This window comes from Zootoca vivipara, chromosome 12 (genome assembly GCF_965207765.1).
Source record: "Zootoca vivipara chromosome 12, rZooViv2.hap1.1, whole genome shotgun sequence".
NCBI lineage: Eukaryota > Metazoa > Chordata > Lepidosauria > Squamata > Lacertidae > Zootoca > Zootoca vivipara.
In genome coordinates, this window is record NC_142595.1 from 31,350,630 (window position 1) to 31,371,388 (window position 20,759).

The 20,759-nt window shown below is 43.8% G+C and overlaps 1 protein-coding gene across 1 annotated transcript; it reads left to right on the forward strand.

Moving 5' to 3' along the window:
• Positions 1 to 1,020: 1,020 nt before the first annotated feature.
• On the forward strand, positions 1,021 to 17,622 carry LOC118094654 (serine protease 27-like). The gene is made up of 7 exons (XM_088654659.1): positions 1,021 to 1,045; positions 3,270 to 3,357; positions 4,466 to 4,542; positions 9,365 to 9,530; positions 11,612 to 11,889; positions 13,423 to 13,604; positions 15,951 to 17,622. The coding sequence occupies exons 1-7, from the start codon at positions 1,021 to 1,023 to the stop codon at positions 16,233 to 16,235; spliced, it is 1,101 nt and encodes a 366-aa protein (XP_088510785.1). The 3' UTR covers positions 16,236 to 17,622.
• The last annotated feature ends 3,137 nt before the right edge of the window (positions 17,623 to 20,759 follow it).

Genomic DNA, 20,759 nt, shown 5'->3' on the forward strand with positions numbered 1-20,759 from the left:
AAGGCCTAGAACCTGTGACCCAGCAGCCAGGATTCAAATTTTAGAGCAGAGGTGGGCAGAAAATAGATTTGGAACTACAGGTAGATATCTGGGTAATATGTAGTAGATGAACCATCATTTACTCGTTCCATTCATTTTGACAGGTCTGCTCTGAGTAGGGCTGGGCAATAACTGGTTTTCAGTATCACGATATATCACCAGCAAAACATGGAGATATGTCAATATATCACAATATTCTTGTTTGCCTCACAAATTTTCTTTTGGATTCAGGTCAGGGCTTGTGGTGGACAGCAGAGCCAGACCAGAGTCTGGTGATGCAGTCTCTCAGAAACTCCACCAGAGTGATGGACCATCTCTCTCTGATTGCCTATAAAGTCAGCTAGTCACAGAGGTGGGGAGCAACAGCACTTTGGGGGAGAGTATAAAAGGAGCAGTTTCTAAGGGAGTTGGTTAGATAGGGCTTGATTTAAGAGGAGAGATAGGGAGTAGGCTGGGATCTGACTGAGGGAGAACCGGTCCTGAGTTAAGCATCCATGCTGAGAGGAGACTATCCTTAGCAAGAGGACAGAGCTTGGATAGGGAGACCGTGTTGAGGGTCTGTGAAAGATTTATAGACAGGAGTGTTCTGGGAGGGCTGTGACTGAAGCCGGACAGGTAGATCCTGTGAGAATGCAGGCTACCTGGCTCTCAGTAGCTACGGTAGGTGATCTCGCTTCCCAGGCAGAACCATCCAGATTGCGCCCCCTAGCCACGAACAAATTAGCTCTTCTTTCTGCCTCTCCTCCACCCCATCCCCACCCATTCAATTCACCCACTATTTAAAACCATTTCATATGAGGCAATAATTGATATTTATATTTATGGACATATTTTAAAGCTGATTTTGCCCCCCCCCCAATTGCCTGAGCCTCTGGAGGGGGACCACTTCGCCACCCCCTAGCTACGGCCCTGAGTATAGCCAGGATGGGAGAGTTCTTCTAGGTCCAGGAGACTCCCATCTCAGTAACAAGGGGTGAGGTGATGATCCCCTTAGAGAGCTTAGAGAGTGAGTAACTGAGGAACAGTGCCCCTCACTTATGAACCAAGGTACAGTATTAGTCTGTGAAGGAAGCTGTATGGCAGGGATCCCCCAACCTAAGGCCCGGGGGCCAGATGCGGCCCAATCACCTTCTAAATCAGGCCCGTGGATGGTCCGGGAATCAGCATGTTTTTACATGAGTAGAATGTGTCCTTTTATTTAAAATGCATCTCTGGGATATTTGTGGGGCCTGCCTGGTGTTTTTACATGAGTAGAATGTGTTCTTTTATTTAAAATACATCTCTGGGTTATTTGTGGGGCATAGGAATTGGTTCATATCCCCCCCCCCAAAAAAAATACAGTCTGGCCGCCCACAAGTTCTGAGGGACAGTGGACCGGTCGCCTGCTGAAAAAGTTTGCTGACCCCTGCTGTATGGTGTTAAAAGTATTTAACAGCCATAACTATGTAACAGAAACTGAAGCATAACAACTGATTTTAAACAACATTGTGTTTAAGCCTGAGACATATTATAGCTAGTTAAAGTAAATTAGTTAACTTCCACCTGAAAGAACACATTTCTTGACCCACTTTGTTTCACAAACTTCTTTTTGTTTAATAAAACTTTGCTTGCTTGTTTGATCATTTTCTGCCTGAGACTCTAATCACAAAGTTTTCCCTCACACAAATTTGTAAAACTTTGTATTCATTGGGGTGAGTCTGCCACATTATTAACTGTTGATAATCGGTTGGATCTGCTACAGGGCTATTCAACACAGTTTGATGCATTATATTCAGCATTAAATTATGTTTCTAATGATGTATAATTTTATGTCATTATTCAAAAATAGACTGATGTTAAAACCTATCAAACCTTAGAAATACAACTTTTCCTAAAAGTTTCTACAACTTTGGCCCATGCCATTTATTTGATGTCTAATTTTGAATTATTATTATTATTATTATTATTATTATTATTATTATTATTATTAAAATATGTATTCCACCCTTCATCCAAAGACCACAACATAAAAATATAAAATAAGAACAGAAATACATAATAAAACAAAAACCCTTTAGGCCCCCCCCCATCACATTTAAAAGGGCATAGAACGTAAACTCAGGGGCTGCATAGCTAGAATGGATTTTATCATATTAAAAGTAGTTTTCACTTAACTATTGCAGCTGTTATATAAGGGATTACTATTATGATGGGATTGTAATGGAAATAAGATTTTGGAACGCAGGAACAAAGTAAATAATCAAACCATCAATTTAATAATAATAATAATAATAATATAGTTATATCCCTATATCCCACCCATCTGGCTCGGTTTCCCCATCCACTCTGGGCAGCTCCCAACCGAATATTAAAAACACAACACAGCATTAAACATTAAAAACTTCCCTAAAGTACACAAGGGGCCACCTAAATTATATAATTTAGTGGTATTTGAATGATTTGTATTATGATTTGTATTATAATTTGCCATTGTTATCATGAGGCTATTATTGGATTCTTGTAATTGAAAACTAATAAAAAATATTAACCAAAAAAAGTAGTTTTCACATAAGCATGAATGTTTCCTTATAATGAATGATACTATTGTTTATTTTATTTTCCTGGAACTTTTGATATCAACTTGGAAAGAAATTAATAAAATTTGTTAAAATGACACAACATAACATAAACTCCCTCAGGTACCTGGTTCCCATGCCATAGAAGGGCTTTTCAAGCTGAGTACTTAGAATTGTGCTTGGAAAGAAAATTAAGTCTGTGTATTTCTTGAAGGGGAAATTTCATGTGCAGATTTCTCTCTCACCCCCCCCCCCCCTTAAAGACAAACTGTGCCAGTGGAAGTTTTCTGTCCCATGTGCAACTGTAAGCAGAGGTGAACCCAGTTCTCCTTTGCTTCTTGCAATCCTATGCACACCTTTTTCAGATTTCTCGAAATCCACCTGCGTCTTTTCCATTTCCAGAGAGATGGATATTGGGATTGCTGTGGTTAGGATAGCTTGTCTTCCTGCTGAGTAGGCAGCTGGGCTGGCCCTACCGAGTAGCTGTGGGTGGAGTGTGGAGGACAATACCTAACAGGTCAGGTTCACCTCTTTGGCAGCTTCCCTGGTACCTGGGATGCCAAGAGCCTGCTCCTTTTCTCTCTCCCGTGTACCAATCCTGTCAAAGGGGCACGTGGCCTCAGCATCCCAGCCCAGCAAACTTTTTTCTGCTCTCGCTTCTCTGGTTGGCATCAGAACTAGATGACCCAGGGCAGCTGCTCTTGGACCATGCAGAGTCTTTGCTGCTCCCAGCTTCTGCTGCTGCTGCTTCTGCTGCTGAGAGGTGAGTGGTGGCCGGGAGGGATGTGTTTGTACATGTCACAGGTGGGAAGAGTCCTTGGTCTTTTGCCTGAAGATGATTGCCTGCTTGCCTGGACCTTCAGTTCCTGCCTTTGGAAGGAAAAAGCCTTGGTTCTATGAGAGGGGAATGTGTGTGTGAGAGAGAGTCTAATGGGGAGGTGGAGTGATTGGGGAGCAAGGATGCTTTGAGAGGACAATGGGTCACAAGAAGGGATCCCCCCCCCAGTGGAATAGACCAGGGCAGTCTGGGAGCTGGAAAGTCTAAATTATATTCTCAGTTCTAAATGTTGTTGTTGTTGTTGTTGTTGTTGTTGTTGTTGTTGTTGTTGTTGTTGTTGTTGTTATCATTAATATTATTTCTTACTTGCCTTTCACTGTACGGTCCCAGGGAGGGTGGAAGCAATTTAAAATTCATTACGAAAAACAGTTTAAAACAAGTGATCCTTTGGGGGCTACTGTGCCTTTTTATCTACTACACACCTGGCAAAAGTTCAACAGGTGTAGCTTTTCTTCAGGTAAGGAGGCACCATGATGCAGAAGATTTCATCTGTATGATTTCTGTCTGCCATGTGGTTTGGAAACCAGGCGCCGAGCCAGAATACAGGGAGCAATACTAAATCTGGGAGGTGTGTGTGTGCGCGCACACACACGGGTGTACCCTAGGGTTTGGAATCAGGAGGGATCTTGATTTTCTCCCTCATAGCCATTAAATGCGCAACATTTTGGATTTTCCTTCTATCGTATGATATTCTGGTAACAAACATTCAGCTGGACAGAAACAGTTTGTACCTCTGCAGGTCCTGGGGGAGTTTTGGGTTACCTTTCTGCTCGCATTTCTGTAATGGAATGCTGTGGAGATTGAAGTTGCTGGTTATCTCACCTTTGAAACAGATCCATTGCAGTGCTGAACAAGAAATCTCATTTAGGCACTCCTCTGTAGCTTTTATTAGCCTGGACATGCTATGCCCCAGACACAGCCACATTTTCTCCACTGGGCCAGGATTGACATTCCCATGTGCTCATTATAGAAATGTGCTTGGTGAGTCAACGCAAAGCCTGACTGTTTGAGCTCTGTCTTCTTATGCCCGTAGTCTCTTTCTCTGCTCTTCTGACTGCATATTTTCTCTTCTTCTTTTTACAGGTGCTGAAAACACTGCAGCTCAAAAAGGTGAGAAAACACACCTGGAAAAAAATAGACCTAATAATAGGATGGTAACTGGCTTGGGTTGGGAGGGGATAGAAAAGTTAGGGGGCACGTAGCAAGTGATGTACAACTTAAAACAGTCACACGGTCTATCCCTATTGACCTTTGGCTCCAGTTCCTTTGCCTTCTTCTGTTTCCCCTCTGTTGAATTATATATTGTAAGCTCCTTGGGGCAAGGACTTGCCTTTCTGTAAAACACCATGTGTACAGATCTCTTTCTCTCGACACACACACTTCATTTAAGGTGGTGGGGCAGGTTACATCAAGAGAAGAACAAATTATAAATAAAATATAGCAGGGGTGTCCAACTCCCAAGAGTCTGCGATCTACTCACAGAATTAAGAACTGGCAGTGATCTACCCCCCTTTTTTGGGGGGGGGGGTCAGATCAAAGTAGTTGAGCTTTTTTTTAAGCAAGAAAAGCCCTTTTTTGGGTGCAAGTCAAAAGCAGGAGGAAGGCCTGTTTTTTTAGGGATACAGGGCAAAAATGTTGAGCTTTTTTTAGGGGAGCCAAAGTTGTTCAGCTTCTTTGGGGGGAGCCACTGATCTACCAGTGGTCTACCACAGACAACCATTGATCTACCGGTAGATCACGATCTACCTGTTGGACGTGCCTGAAATATAGCATATAAAGATACTTAATATAATGTTTTATTCAGTGCCTTTTCCCTAGAAAAATAGGTGCTGGTACTCACTATGAAGTTGTTACAGTAAGTGTCACACTTTTTAACAACAAAAAATAGGTGCCAGTACTGTGTACCCTTGAGTACCCCCTGGAAAAAAGCACTGGTTTTATTCTTCTTTCCCCATCACCTCCTTCCCTGCTTTATGTAATGACTCTTGCCTGATGAAGAGTTCTGGAAAACTTTATCTAGTATCAACAGGGATATTCCTAACTACCCGAGTATCCTCCTTAATTTCTCTCTCTCTCTCTCTCTCTCTCTCTCTCTCTCTCTCTCTCTCTCTCTCTCTCTCTCTCTCTCTCTCTCCTCTCTCTCTCTCTCTCTCTGCTTTTTAAAAGGGAAGATTATGGTGGGTACAGTCAATGGCAACTAGCATCCCAGCTCCACCAGTGAGCATAGTTGCATGTGCTTCATTCTAATGGGAAGAAGACAGGCTGAAACTCTGCTCTGGGTTCCTCCACCCACATACAATTGGTTTTGCTCCATGGAGGCCCATCTCTCTCTCTCTCTCTCTCTCTCTCTCTCTCTCTCTCTCTCTCTCTCTCTCTCTCTCTCTCTCACACACACACACACACACACACACACACACACACACACACACACACCTCCCATAAACAGAAGGGGAATCAGGAGGGGCCGTTTGTGGATGTTGTGTAGCTTATGGGTGCATTAAGTCAACATGTCTGAGAGCACATAATACCTATTGGGAGAAGTACAATATGTTTCCCCCATGAGCTCCTAATCACCTGTATTTTCCTATGAAATTCCCTTATTTACATATCTGACACTGTGTGTGTCCTAATATTTACCACACATCTCCATCAAACGATTCAATCTACACCTATTCGCCCACATACCTTCCATGTCTCTCTCTCTTCCCACAACAACCATGATTTTGTTTTGTGTTTTTCATAATTTGTTTTGTGTTAATTACTTGCAGTCAGAAACCACCCTGCCCTTTAGACTTTGGACAGGTGCCAACATGTGTAAAAATTTAAGACATGAAAGACTTGTACCAAACAACCAGAGAAAATTGCCTTATTAAAACACCTTCCATAAGATGCTCAGGCTCTGTTTACAGTGAGTCCCCAGCGGAAGAGGATTCCAAACAGACAAAATTGCCTTATTAAAACATCTTGTGGAGGATGCAGACAAAATTGCCTTATTAAAACATCTTCTGGAGGATGCTTGGGCTCTGGTTATGGTGAGTCCCTAGCGGAAGAGAATTCCATAGCTATGGAACAGCGACTAAAAACATCTGCCTACATGACTATGTGGTTCCTACCTGGTGCAGAGAGGCAACGTTTAAAAATGTTTTTGTGGTGGGAAAGTAAACAGTGTTTCTGTGTGCTCTGGTTTCTGTCATGGTGTTCTGTTGTGGGTCAGAAGCAGTTTAGTCATGCTGGCCACATGAGCAGGAAAGCTGTCTGTGGACAAACGCCGGCTCCCTCGGCCTGAAAGTGAGATGAGCGCTGCACCCCATAGTCGCCTTTGACTGGACTTAACCGTCCAGGGGTCCTTTACCTTTACCTTTACCTAGTCACTGTAAACAAATTGCTGGAGGAAGAAACCATTATTGCCTTCAAATCCTGCTGGACCGGGCTGGATGGGACTTAGGACTGCTCCAGTGGGGCCTTTGACTGGACTTAACCATCCAGGGGTCCTTTACCTTTACTTTTACCTCATACTCATACTTCTACAACATTTTTCATCTATATATAAAATTCTTCCTGTTCATTGATTTCCTCATTTTTTTCCCATACAAGCACATTAATTTTCCTCTGGGTTTGTCTAGCTTTCTCTTTCCCTCTTCCTTGCACTCTTCCTCTATCTGTTCCTCTTTCCGCTCATCCAGTATCTATCTAATTACAGATATCACTTTGTTGTTGTTTAGTCGTTTAGTCGTGTCCGACTCTTCGTGACCCCATGGCATGCCAGGCACTCCTGTCTTGCACCGCCTCCCGCAGTTTGGTCAAACTCATGTTCGTAGCTTCGAGAACACTGTCCAACCATCTCATCCTCTGTCGTCCCCTTCTCCTAGTGCCCTCAATCTTTCCCAACATCAGGGTCTTTTCCAAGGATTCTTCTCTTCTCATGAGGTGGCCAAAGTATTGGAGCCTCAGCTTCACGATCTGTCCTTCCAGGGAGCACTCAGGGCTGATTTCCTTAAGAATGGATAGGTTTGATCTTCTAGCAGTCCATGGGACTCTCAAGAGTCTCCTCCAGCACCATAATTCAAAAGCATCAATTCTTCAGCGATCAGCCTTCTTTATGGTCCAGCTCTCACTTCCATACATCACTACTGGGAAAACCATAGCTTTAACTATACGGACCTTTGTCGGCAAGGTGATGTCTCTGCTTTTTAAGATGCTGTCTAGGTTTGTCATTGCTTTTCTCCCAAGAAGCAGGCGTCTTTTAATTTCGTGACTGCTGTCACCATCTGCAGTGATCAAGGAGCCCAAGAAAGTAAAACCTCTCACTGCCTCCATTTCTTCCCCTTCTATTTGCCAGGAGGTGATGGGACCAGTGGCCATGATCTTGGTTTTTTTGATGTTGAGCTTCAGACCATATTTTGCGCTCTCCTCTTTCACCCTCATTAAAAAGTTTTTTAATTCCTCCTCACTTTCTGCCATCAAGGTTGTGTCATCTGCATATCTGAGGTTGTTGATATTTCTTCCGGCAATCTTAATTCCGGCTTGGGATTCATCTAGTCCAGCCTTTCGCCTGATGAATTCTGCATATAAGTTAAATAAGCAGGGAGACAATATACAACCTTGTCGTACTCCTTTCCCAATTTTGAACCAATCAGTTGTTCCATATCCAGTTCTAACTGTAGCTTCTTGTCCCACATAGAGATTTCTCAGGAGACAGATGAGGTGATCAGGCACTCCCATTTCTTTAAGAACTTGCCATAGTTTGCTGTGGTCGACGCAATCAAAGGCATTTGCATAGTCAATGAAGCAGAAGTAGACGTTTTTCTGGAACTCTCTAGCTTTCTCCATAATCCAGCGCATGTTTGCTATTTGGTCTCTGGTTCCTCTGCCCTTTCGAAATCCAGCTTGCACTTCTGGGAGTTCTCGGTCCACATACTGCCTAAGCCTGCCTTGTAGAATTTTAAGCATAACCTTGCTAGCGTGTGAAATGAGCGCAATTGTGCGGTAGTTGGAGCATTCTTTGGCACTGCCCTTCTTTGGAATTGGGATGTAGACTGATCTAATGTAGACTCATATCTAGTTGAAGATATTCCTACTCATATCTGTCTAATTGTGCTATATACACATTATGATTGATTTGGCTTTGCCAACAGTTTCATTATCTGGAGGTCTGCAAGGTTATTCTGATTAATTTTTGGAATATATGTGTATATATATATATATAAAAAATGCATTCTATCTTATCATCCTCTCATCAATGGCACCAGTGCAGTTAGCTAATTTTTAGTCTGATGCCACTGTGATCAGAGAGAGACCTCACCTGCTTAGGGGTGGGGCTGGGCTTCTGCTCCAAAGTCCAGGTCTTGACTGCTCCAAAGTCTTGACATAGTGAAGTGGGACTGGGCTGCTCACCCAGAGGTCCTGCCCTGATGCCATCACTGATTGGGGATCAATAATTCTGTGCCAATCGGCAATGCCCCCCTCCTTTACTTTGCTTGGTTTGCAGTTCCCTAGAAACACCTGATCTTGTTGTGTGTATGTGTGAGCAGGGGTTTAATGCATTCAACAACAGAAGAAGCCTTGCTGCAGACCTACCTTTTAAGATTTAAAGGCACCAACAGGGAGCCCCATTTGCAAAGAAACAACCAGGAGCTCACTTAAAATTGCCAATTGCTCTTTAGTAGCAGCATGCTTACCTGTCCCACACCCAAGGTAAAGTATGACAGCAGGTGTGGGGCAGGTGGGTGTTTGTGGGGAATGACCTGATGGGCCAAAGGGGGACCTGTGCTATTCTCATGTCCTGGAGGTTCCCCAATGCTGCTTGAAAGATGACAATAATATTTCATGGCAACATTGTGTGGCTTGCATGTGATATGGAGTGGCAATGAACACACTTACCTGGCGGGGTTCATTAACCATACCTCTGCTCCTCCATCTGTTTTTCCTGCAGCCTGTGGCCGACCCATAGTACACTCCCCTCGGATCGTTGGGGGGCAGAAGGCTGAGGAAGGTGAATGGCCATGGCAGGTCAGCATACGAGAAAACAGGCTACATGTGTGTGGTGGAAGCCTCATCTCACCCCAGTGGGTAGTGACAGCTGCTCATTGTTTTGAAGGGTAAGTAGAAAATATATTTTGTCTTCTACGAAGGGATGGGGAAGCAATTTGATTCAGTCTGCCTTTAAAGTGACCCCAGTGCAGAACTAGGTGGAGGGAGAGACAGAATCAGGGTCAGGGTCAGTGGCCCAACCGCATGTTGCCAAATACCAAAACAGCACAATAATTTGTAAACTGGGATTTCCAAACTGAAACCAGTAGGACTTACTTTCTTATGTCCCATGGATTTGAATGGCTTTACTCTAGGCCAGACCAAAGCTGGATCCAACCTGCAATCTTTCGTAAACCGGAAATATGGTTTCTGGTAAGAAACAGTTTCTGGGATTGGTTATGAGGATCTCTTTTAACCAGTGCTCAGTAAAAAAAAGAATTGAGGTGCCAGTACTCGTATCTTGAAAAATATATATGCTGATTTCTATGGCAGCAAAAAAGAGGTGGCAGTGCAGCACTGATGTTAATTACTGAGTCAGTAAACAGCATCAAGTGCAAATTGTTGTTATATAGTACGTCAACAAAGTACAGAGTTATCTCTACCATGCTGCCAAACCGGATCAACTTTTTCTTGATTGTTTGGTGTTTAAATGATTTTTAGGCTTATGCTTTATATGTTGTGGTGTAGTGGTTCAAGCAGTTGCTAAGCTAAGCAGTCCAAATATCAATTTAGCTAAGAACTTGATGGATAAGCTAGTGATTCCCTCAGCCTTGGCCTCTTGTCTACCTCAAAGGGTTGTTTTAAGCATTACTGGGAGAATGTATGTGAAGCACTTTTATAAAGCATTTTGCAAATGCTAAGTAATAATAATAATAATAATAATAATAATAATAATAATAATAATAATTTATTTGTACCCTGCCCATCTGGCTGGGTTCCCCCAGCCACTCTGGGCGGTTTCCAACAAAGATTTAAAATACATTAACATGTCACACATTAAAAACTTCCAAGGTACGACTGTAGTAGGTTTAAGGAACTGGAGGGATGAAGGATAAGAAGAGACTGGGTGATGAAGGGCCTGTTCAAGACGCAAGCACAAGGAGGATCAGGACTCTCAAAAATATTGGAAGAAGGTGCAGAAGTTATTTTTGTTCCGACAGAGCAATCCCTATAAGACGACTGGACTTTGTGGTTTTATTTATCCAGGGTAGTATTTAGATCCTGCTTCTCAGGGTGGGGGAAAGCCTTCATGAAACAGCTTCCAATATAGTTGAGATTATGCTTTTTTAAGTACTTCGAAAACATGCACTCATTTAATATACATTACTGCTGAATCCAGGTGGTGCTGTGGTTAAACCACTGAGCCTAGGGCTTGCTGATCAGAAGGTCGGCGGTTCGAATCCCTGTGACGGGGTGAGCTCCCGTTGCTTGGTCCCAGCTCCTGCCAACCTAGCAGTTCGAAAGCACGTCAAAATGCAAGTAGATAAATAGGAACCGCTACAGCGGGAAGGTAAACGGCGTTTCCATGTGCTGCTCTGGTTTGCCAGAAGCAGCTTTGTCATGCTGGCCACATGACCTGGAAGCTATACGCCGGCTCCCTCGGCCAATAATGCGAGATGAGCACGCAACCCCAGAGTCGGTCACGACTGGACCTAATGGTCAGGGGTCCCTTTACCTTTACCTTACTGCTGAATCACCATACTCATAAGGACCATATAGCATAAGGACCCACCTTATTTTTGTGATTGTAAGTTGTTTCAAACTGTTTATAATGTTGTGTTCTAATGTTGTCACCCACCCTGAGACCATAGGGTGCAGGGTGGGCAATATATAAACAAACAAATAAGCAATTGTTCCATTTTCAGCCAAATCTCTACACATTTATTTGCAAGTAAATCTCACTGAAATCATTGGGACTTGGTTCTGAGTCAACTTGACTGGGATCAAGCAGGCATAAATGTTTTCCAGCATACAAAGTGTTTTACTATTATTAATCCATCCTAGCCTCACAACCACATGTGAGATGGATTCGGCTGAACAGTAGTGTCTTTCCAAAGGCTTAACTAAGTAACCTCTTAACTGAGGAAGGCATCAGGCTCAACCTTCTCCCTGCAGATGGCACTGATTTTTTTCTTGACTCCTTCCACAGGTCGCTGAATCCATTTCGGTACCGAATTCACCTGGGAGAATATGAACTCCCCAAGCCAGCACACACTATGGTCCCAGCTGCTGTCAGCCAGATCATAGTGCACCCGTATTATGCTGGCGATGGGCTCAGCGCTGACATTGCACTGGTACGGCTGGAGGAGCCGGTAAATTTCTCTCGGACCATTTTGCCCATCTGCCTGCCCAATGCTTCAGACTCCGATTCTTTCCCTGTGGGGATGTCCTGCTGGGTCACTGGCTGGGGTGACCTCTACCCAGAAGGTAAGCATGAATCTGCTGATTCTGGGGTGTACTTATAGGAGATGGTGTTGCTTCGGGGGTTGGCTGGTGGTGGAGGATTATGGGATGGAACAGAGCGGTGAGTGCAGGAGGATGTGTTAGGAACTAGTTTTGAAATAGGAAACTGGATGAACAAATTGTAATAGTCTCAATTGTAAAAATCATAACCAAGAAGGTGGAACTAGGGGCCAGGACACCTATTCTTTTTGGCAGTTGGATATTGACAAATGGCTTTTTGTAAGGGGGAGAGGCAATTTCACATACTGTATAGGGAACAAGTGCAGATGACAATGACCTTTTGCGCGGCCGCGGGCGGCCCCCTGGAATCCCCAGGACAACACTCAGCAGTTCAGAGACTGCCACCACCTTCCCGGGCTGGATACCTGTGGTCTCCGCCCACACAGCCAGTCGACCAATCCAGCTCGGGGAGGTGTTGCCCGGGGGGGGGGGATTGGCCAGGTAGGAGGAGGTAACCATACAGTGCTCATAGCAGAAGGAGAGATATACCTTGGAAGCAGCCGACGACATTAACAAATGTTGTCCTCCAGGGTTGGATCTATACTCATGGTTTTTTAACATCAAGGAAGGGTTAAGGAATTGTTTTGATAATGTAGATGGGCACAGGATGTCCTACTTTTTACGTTCATAATGCATTATTGCCTCATCTTTTTTTATTGATTACTCTTTAATCGTTTTATGCTGCTGTATCAGTGATAGATCTGCTGTATGTGCAGGTAACAAAGGACACGAAGGGAGGGAGGGAGAATTAAAATGTGACACCAGAGGGTGGAGCAGAGCAACCACCAGCAGGGAAAGAAACAGCGTTTTGGAAAATGGTGTGGCCGGGTATTACTTACATTTGACCAAAAAAGAGGGAAGAAATGTTTTAATTAACAAGGATGCCCTGTGACGTTGTAGAACGACAAATCTAATATTGTTCTAATAGGAGGAAATAACATTAAACAGGTCAGTGCAGATACAGTCCAGGTATCCCTGTCCGGCTCTCAGGACCCTCCCCAGCCACATGCCTTCTGGAGTCACAGCCTTCACCTGCCCTGCATTGCACCTTCCTTTAGTGTTATTGCCTGGCTGGAATATGTTCTCGGACTTTGTTAATGCTTCTTACTTGCCTGAGTGGAGGATAGAGAGGGATGGGTCAGTTTGAAGAAACTAGCCTGCCATACAAAGGGAAAATTCAGTTTTGCACCCTCTGCCCACTTTTGCATGTGTTCCCACTCACCATCTTGGAGGTGGCCTCAAAGGGAATGTGGCCCTTGGGGGGAACAAGAATCCCCACCTTGGGGTTCGGGGAGTCCTTCTGGTCAAACTATTACTGTATATGTACAGAATCATTTAAGAACTCCTTGGGGAAGTGATGTCTTACTTGGATTGTATCCAAAGGTGATCAGATGGACAGAGCTGTGCTCCAAATCAGGTAAGGAAGGACATCAGCAACAGAGCTAATATGGAAGTGTTGTTGAGTATATGCCCAACATCTCACTTTTCTCCTACCAGCCCCCTTCCTCACTCGGATCTTGCAGGAGCTGGAGGTGCCAATCCTAGACGTTGACAAGTGTGACCAAATGTACCACAATGACTCCAGTTCTGACACTGACACTGTGCCAAAGGGCTACAAGCTGATCTATGATGACATGATCTGCGCTGGGTACCCAGAAGGAAAGAAGGACTCCTGCCAGGTAAGATTTGTGGAACAGGCAATGGATCAAGGGCAGAAGATCCCATATTTGTGTATTCTGATGGTGGGGTGGGTGGGTTTGTGTGTTAAAGAATGCTGTTAGTATGTGTTATGTTTGCTCTCAGATCACCCCTCATTAAGCCAGTCCTTATTTATTTAAAGAATTGAGACCTCATCCTTTAGCCAAGTAGTAAGACAGTCCCTGCTCTCAGGATTAGAATCCAAAAGGCATAACACACAAGGAAGAAGGAATGGGGAGGGTGGAGGGGAAAACTTTCCTCTATCAGATCTGGGAAGAGAGCAGAAAGACAAAGGGCCAAGAGGACAGGGCTGCTCAGTTCTTCTTTCAGATAGGCAACTTGATGGCAGTTGGAATACTCTATTTCTGGCCAGGCTGACATTGCATTTCTTTTTAATCCCATTTATTACATGTGTAACTAATCCCTTCTTCCAGGAAGTTCATGCAGGCCTTGCCCCCTTTGTCAGTTTCATCTGCACAAGACACCTGCCAGTTCAGGGGAGGGAGGAGAGGGAGGTGACTAGCCCAGGGTCAGCCAGGTACATAGCTGCCAAGTTTTCCCTTTTCTCGCGAGGAAGCCTATTCAGCATAAGGGAAAATCCCTTAAAAAAAGGGATAACTTGGCAGCTATGGCCAGGTAGCTGCAATGCTGAGCAGATCTTTGAACTTGAGTTGCCCTAGATAAATTCCAGCACACTAGCTCCACTGCAACACATTGGCTTCTATGCTTCAAATGACACCATTATTAATAATTTCCACCCCTCCTTTTCATTTTTTAAGATTAGTATGCACTCATCCATCTTTGTTGTGGTAGGTTTTCATTAGTAAGCTGCGAGACAGGCTGGAGCTGCAGTAATTAAGAAGCAGTAGGTTTTCTGTGCTGCCCTTGCAGGCCCAAGCACAGAAAAGTAGGGAGGGGACAAGTAGTCAACAGCCAAAAGCCAGATGTTGAGATAAATTAATGCCACAACTTTTTATTGGTTACAGATAAATATGTTTGGCATAAACATGAGGCAAGGACCTGTTAACTGAGCAGCTCAAGTGCTGGTCAATGTGCCATCCATTTGACAGCGAGGGGTTGCCCTCAGGTGCTGTGGAGGATGTATCCTGTAACTAATGTTGAAGTAAGATTCAACTGCAAGTCCAGTTGGTTTCTGTACATGGAATGGGCACAAGGTGTCGTCTTGTCCTTCACCTCAGGTTAAAAATGTAGTTAGAACTGTAGAGCTGTAAGAGACCTCAAGGGTCATCAAGTCCCACCTCCTGCATTGCAGAAATCTCAACTAAAGCATCCATGACAGATGCCCATCCAATCTCTACTGAGAAACCTCTAATGAAGGAGGGTTCACAACCTCCCTAGCAAATCTATTCCATTGTCAAACAGCTCTTACTGTCAGAAAGTTCTCCAGAACAAGAGAAAACAAACTTGCTCCCTCTTCCATGTGACAGCCCTTTAGATCAGGCACCCCCAAACTGTGGCCCTCCAGATGTTTTGGCCTACAACTCCCATGATCCCTAGCTAACAGGACCAGTGGTTGGGGAAGATGGGAATTGTAGTCCAAAACATCTGGAGGGCCGCAGTTTGGGGATGCCTGCTTTAGATATTTGAAAATGGCTATCATATCTCCTCTCAGTCTCCTCTTCCCCAGGCTAAACATACTCAGCTCCTAACAATGGGTTATTTTCTGATTGATTAAGATGGTCTGAAACTGGAACGTTTTATGGAGCTGGTTGATACATCTGGGAGATCCGGAGTCCAGGGGAAGGGGGGTAGAATTAGATAAATGTGGTTAAAGGTTATTATGATAGAAGAAATAATATTTGAATGTATGGAATTTTGGGGGGGGGTATAAATTGTGAGGATAAAGGAAGAATCAGAGATGGATGGGAAAATAAAGTTAGATTTGGATTAATTAATGAATTATAGGTTGAGGATCGTTGATGTCTTTTTTTCTTTGAGTAGATTAGAATTGGTTGGCAAATAATGGAAAAATTGTGTCAGAATGATTTAAGATGATAAAGGAAAATTGCTTAATTTAGATTTAATAAATGGACCCAGTGTGGGGGGAATCGAGGAAGTCCACAGTGTCAAGTTAATGTAATGACTTGATATGTTTTTTCTCCCCCCCCTTTTTTGATGATGTTTTATTTTTGCTTTTTTGCTTTTGTGTTGAAAATTAATAAATATTATTTGAAAAAATAAACATACTCAACTCCTTTACCATTCCTCATAAGGCTCCTCATATGTGCAGCCCTGCCTTAACATATTTGAATGCTCAATTTTCTTCGCTTGAGTGTCCCCATTTCCTAACGGCTTTCTCCTTCCAGGGTGACTCTGGGGGGCCTCTGTCCTGCAAGCTGAACGACACTTGGTTCCTGGCTGGAGTGGTGAGCTTTGGGTTGGGTTGTTCGCAGCCCAACCGCCCTGGAGTCCACACCCGGGTCACCTCCTACGTGGACTGGATTCAACGCACCATGGCAAAGAACACCCCCTCCAGTGGTGCTGCCCGCCTCTCAAGTGCCACCCCTGCTCTCCTCTTGACTCTCCTTCTCCTGGGCCCTTTTGCCCTGCTGAGGCACTGCTGTTCTGCTACCAGCTGGAAGTGCAATTAAAAATGGAGGTTCCACACGGCACTTAATATCATATTATATTCTCCTACTTAAACATTGCATTACCTGTGCCCAAAGGCAAGCCCGTAAGGATGCTCACTCACCCCCATTCAGCACCTGTTCTTACACACTTAATATTGCAGCCTGGTATTGCTTTATCTAAATAATCAAACTATCTGCCCCAGTCCTCTCCCATGCAAAACCCGCTCTTTTAACGATAGATCAGAACAAATGGCAATTTGGGTTAAACCTGAATTGCTGTTTGCTCCAATTAAGTACTAAAGAGTGGCTTTACCCAGGAGGAAGCAGTGGGGCAAAAGGAAGTGTTGATAAGCCCTGAGATGGGAAACATGTAAAAGATACACATCACCTATTTTAACATAATTATACTCAGTGCTATTTTTCTAGAAAAAGAGGTGCCAGAACTCACCATGAACACCTCCCTTGTTTTCTTATAATGGCGCCCACCTGAGAGGTGCCAAAACTGAGTTCCGTCTGAAAAAAAAGCCCTGAGTAAAACTGCCGGGAGAGTTCTACATATCTAGACTTAAGGGCTGGATATAAATTTCATAATAAAATAAATGTACCCCATTTCCCCCTTGCCACTATAGTCATGAAAATAGGAAAAATGGGAAGGGTTTGCACCCTAAAATAAGCTTTCGGGCAGCACAAATGAACACAAAGCTTTGGTGTCTGTTTGTATGGGAATACATGATGTAGTAGTAGTAGTAGTAGTAGTCAATGATGATGATAATAGCAAGTAATACATTTCCACACAACAGACACTCCAGCATTGTGATTAGCCCTATGCATCTTCTCCAGCTCCTCCAATGATGTCCCTTATGTCAATCCATGCAGGCATAGCTATGAATGAATAAGAAGTGTGGAGATTTGAGCCCTTAAATGAGCTTTGGGCCACTAAACAGGTTTGCAAATTTGTAAGAGGGCTGGAAAATACACTCACCTACATGGGACCTGCAACGAAGCAAAAAAGGAACGAGGAGTGACGGAGAAGGGCTGACTCTTCACTTCTTGTTATACAACAGCAGCTGTGCCTGAGTCTATAAAAGGGCTCCTGAAAGTGTCATCTTCCTTTTAGAAAAAAATGTATGTTTATTAATTGTTGAGAATACAACTGTAAAAAGCCAATGAGATGTACAAATAAATATATATAGCAAGTGATACGTTTCCACACAACATTGTGGATTAACCCTATGCTTCTTCTCCAGCTCCCCCAATAATGTCCCTTATGTCAATCCATGCCAGCATAGCTATGAATGAATAAGAAGCGGGGAGATTTGAGCCCCGTTTATCCAGAAGGACCTGAGTCAAGATGCAATGGAGGAGAGTGTGCAAGGCAACATCCTGCCCCAGACAGGTTCAGGAGGCAACAGAAGAAGTTAAGTTAGACTGTCTATGACATTAGTGTCTCACATCGAATATAACAGATCTGCACAAAGGACTCTATGAACAGAATGCAGAGATGCTGTATGTACTTTTGGAACACAAGGAAATCTTTAATCAAAACAAATAAACAAAAAACAAGGCACTTTAGGAATCTGGAGGGAATGAGGATACAAATGGGCTCAATTTCTGCTCAAGCGAGAAACAAAGGTGGTAGGTTTGAGAATGCGAAAGAGAGGAACTCAGCCAGGACGTTATCTTATGAAAGGATGTCCTTACTTGCAAGATAAGCTCCTTTCTCTTCTCTACGTTGAGCCAAGCTGAACTAATCGGAACAGAGTCTACTCTGCAGTCATTTTCATTAGTTCGGAGGAGACTCAAGGAATTCCACAATGCTGCCCAGTGTCAGCTGATGATCTGAGAATGGCTTCTGAATCAGATAAATTGGTTTACAGCACCCCCTTGTGCTCAGAATGATTTCGGCACATTTTGAAAAGTTGCTAATCTAGGGATTGTCAACACCTGCGTTTCTTCAGTATCTAGAAAGAACGAGTCCAAGAGGTTTTCCGACTGTGCCGTGCTTTCATTTTTCCCACCACTGAGTCAGGAAAAGTGTTAGGGCTTAGCCACACTTACCTTTTGCTCCTCTGCGCAGATGGGGGCCACCTCCTCCCCCTCTTCAAGGCCCACTGAGTGCATTCCTTTGAGATCACCAGGGTGCCTTCTTGTCAAAGGGACATGCCGGGGTGAAGGCCCCCTCATCCGATCTCCCCTTGGAGAGATTGGATGAGGGGCAATGGATTTTGCTATGTTGTAATATTAAAGCTTTCTGCCTCCACCCATTGCCACCCCTTATATGTGTATGTGTAAATAAATCCACATCTTTATTGCTTTATTTATTGCATCTACAGTCGTATCTTGGAAGTTGAACTGAATCCATTCTGGAAGTTAGTTCGACTTCCAAAATGTTCAGAAACCAAAGCGTGGCTTCTGACTAGCTACAAGAAGCTCCTGCAGCCAATCGGAAGCCCTGTAAGCCCTGTTGGATGTTCAGCTTCCAAAAGAATGTTCGAAAACCGGAACATTCACTTCCGCGTTTCAATCGTCCGGGAGCCGATTTGTTCAGGAGCCAAGGCGTTCGACTTCCAAGGTATATCTTATTTATACCTATTGGGGCAAGGCCCTGCACACCTCCTGGGTGTGAAAACTCCAAAGATAATGAAGGGGTAATGTTTTCTAGTAGCAAGTGCTTGTATTTTAGAAAAAAGAAGAAAGGCTCATCTACTCACACCTGTGCACTTCTTTGCTGAATCACTATTCTGCACCAACTTAGCATGAATCATAGTGTGATCATAGGGCTGGCTCTGTTGTTATGGAGGCCTCAAATGTGATGTTAAGATATTAGAAATATGAATATCCCGACTTACGGTCTGCCGCGCCGGAGAAAGAAGACGGAGAAAGAAGACAGCATCGCGGAGGGGGGGGGGAATTCCGCGGGGCGCGCGGATTCCCCATGAGAACCTCGGGTAGAGTGTCCCGAGGGCTTAAAGTCCGGCAGGTTCCGTTTTTGGCGATTCCTCTGCTGCCCGGAGACCCAGTAGAGTCTCCGAGAGCCAGCAGAGTGGAGTCGCGGGAGCCATTTTGGACGACATCGTTGCCTCCGTAATTGCGAAGCCCCGAGTCTTCTACCGAGCAGCGGCAGATTCTCCCAAGAAAAGAAAGGATTTCTACAAAGTAAGTTAAATCTTCATTTGGACTTGTGGATTCTAAAATTAATCAATTGGAAAAAATAGGAGAGATCTAAAAACGGGAGTCGATCTCTTCCTAATGGTCAATTAAGAGGCGCATTTAAACATCCCAAAGCCGAAAAAGACATTTTGTTCTTAGTACCTGAAAGAAACAAAGACTTTGTATCCCTTTACAAATCCCGGTGCTGCTACCTCCCGAGGAACAGTAACTGTATAAAGGGAAGAATTTATTTGACAGCTGTCAAAGCTGTCAAAATTGCGAAAAGACAAGGAAATCTATAAAAATTCATTGAAAGTTTAATCGGCTGCAAGATTATACTAAAAGAGAAGTATTTGGAATTAAGAGATGACCTATTGTTGAAAATTAAAGACAATGGAAAAGAACAGGCAAGATGGAGGAAAGCTTGAGTAAATGGAAATTTCCAGTGTGCTCTGCCTCCTAATCTTCTGCCAGTCTGTGGTTAGAAGGAATGAAAACAATGTATTCACCAAGCTTCCAAGAGACAGTTCTGAATTATTTAGAGATTTTGGAGGACATTCACAGGACACTGCAACACTCCAGCTTAACATGTTCAGAGACTTTGGTTCAAGATCAGGACTCAGAGGACAATGTGGAAAGTTTACCTGAGAGTAATGAACAAGAAGTGGACTTTGCAAAAACTGAGGTGGATTATAAAAAATGTGACCTGGAGGAAGAACAACAAGGACTTGAAAAGGAAAAAGACAGCTGCCAAAAACAACAAAATGATTTAAAGACTGAAGAAAAGAAGGCTCTTGGAAGGGCTAAAAATTGGGCATGGGTGATTGAGGGAAAGGAAAGGCAGGGGGAGGGGGGAACAGAGGCCTGGATTTGGAAATGGGAAAGAATGGGTGTGGGGTGAAAATTTTTAGTTAAAAAGTATTTTGGTGATTGATTAACGGTTTCTGAAATCTTGGCTTGATAAAGGACTGCTGATTCAAGGGGGGGAAAGGACAGCGGGAGGAGAAAGGAGGGTGAATAGATATAAAAATTTAGTTTCTGGAGAGGGGTAGAAGAATGGCTTTGGAAATAATTTTTGGATTTGTATTATCATGTTGTGTTCAGATAAGTGTCTGGATGGAGGGCCGCCTTCCCCCCTCTCTTTGCTCAGAAGCACCTGGTGGCAGAGGGTGCTCTGGGGGAGAGAGGGGGTGGTGGAGGGAAGCCCAGACACCAAAATGGAACCTTTGAAGTGCTGCGCCTCGCAGGTTCCTCTTGTGGCAGGAGGGGACTTGTGGGGGGGGGGCGGCATGAAGAAGGAGGAGGAATAAGTTAATATTATAAGGATAAGATCTGGAACTGGAATAGAAAACCCGCCATAATTAATTAGAGAAGTTAGGAAAACCAGGAAGATGA

What these genes read in the sequence shown, in the direction of transcription:
- LOC118094654 (XM_088654659.1), top strand. Translation starts at nt 1,021, where the DNA reads ATGATCCCCTTAGAGAGCTTAGAGA. An exon ending in GCTGCTTCTGCTGCTGAGAG is followed by an intron (nt 3,358 to 4,465) that starts GTGAGTGGTGGC and finishes TTATGCCCGTAG; the next exon opens with TCTCTTTCTCTGCTCTTCTG. An exon ending in GGGTGACCTCTACCCAGAAG is followed by an intron (nt 11,890 to 13,422) that starts GTAAGCATGAAT and finishes TTCTCCTACCAG; the next exon opens with CCCCCTTCCTCACTCGGATC.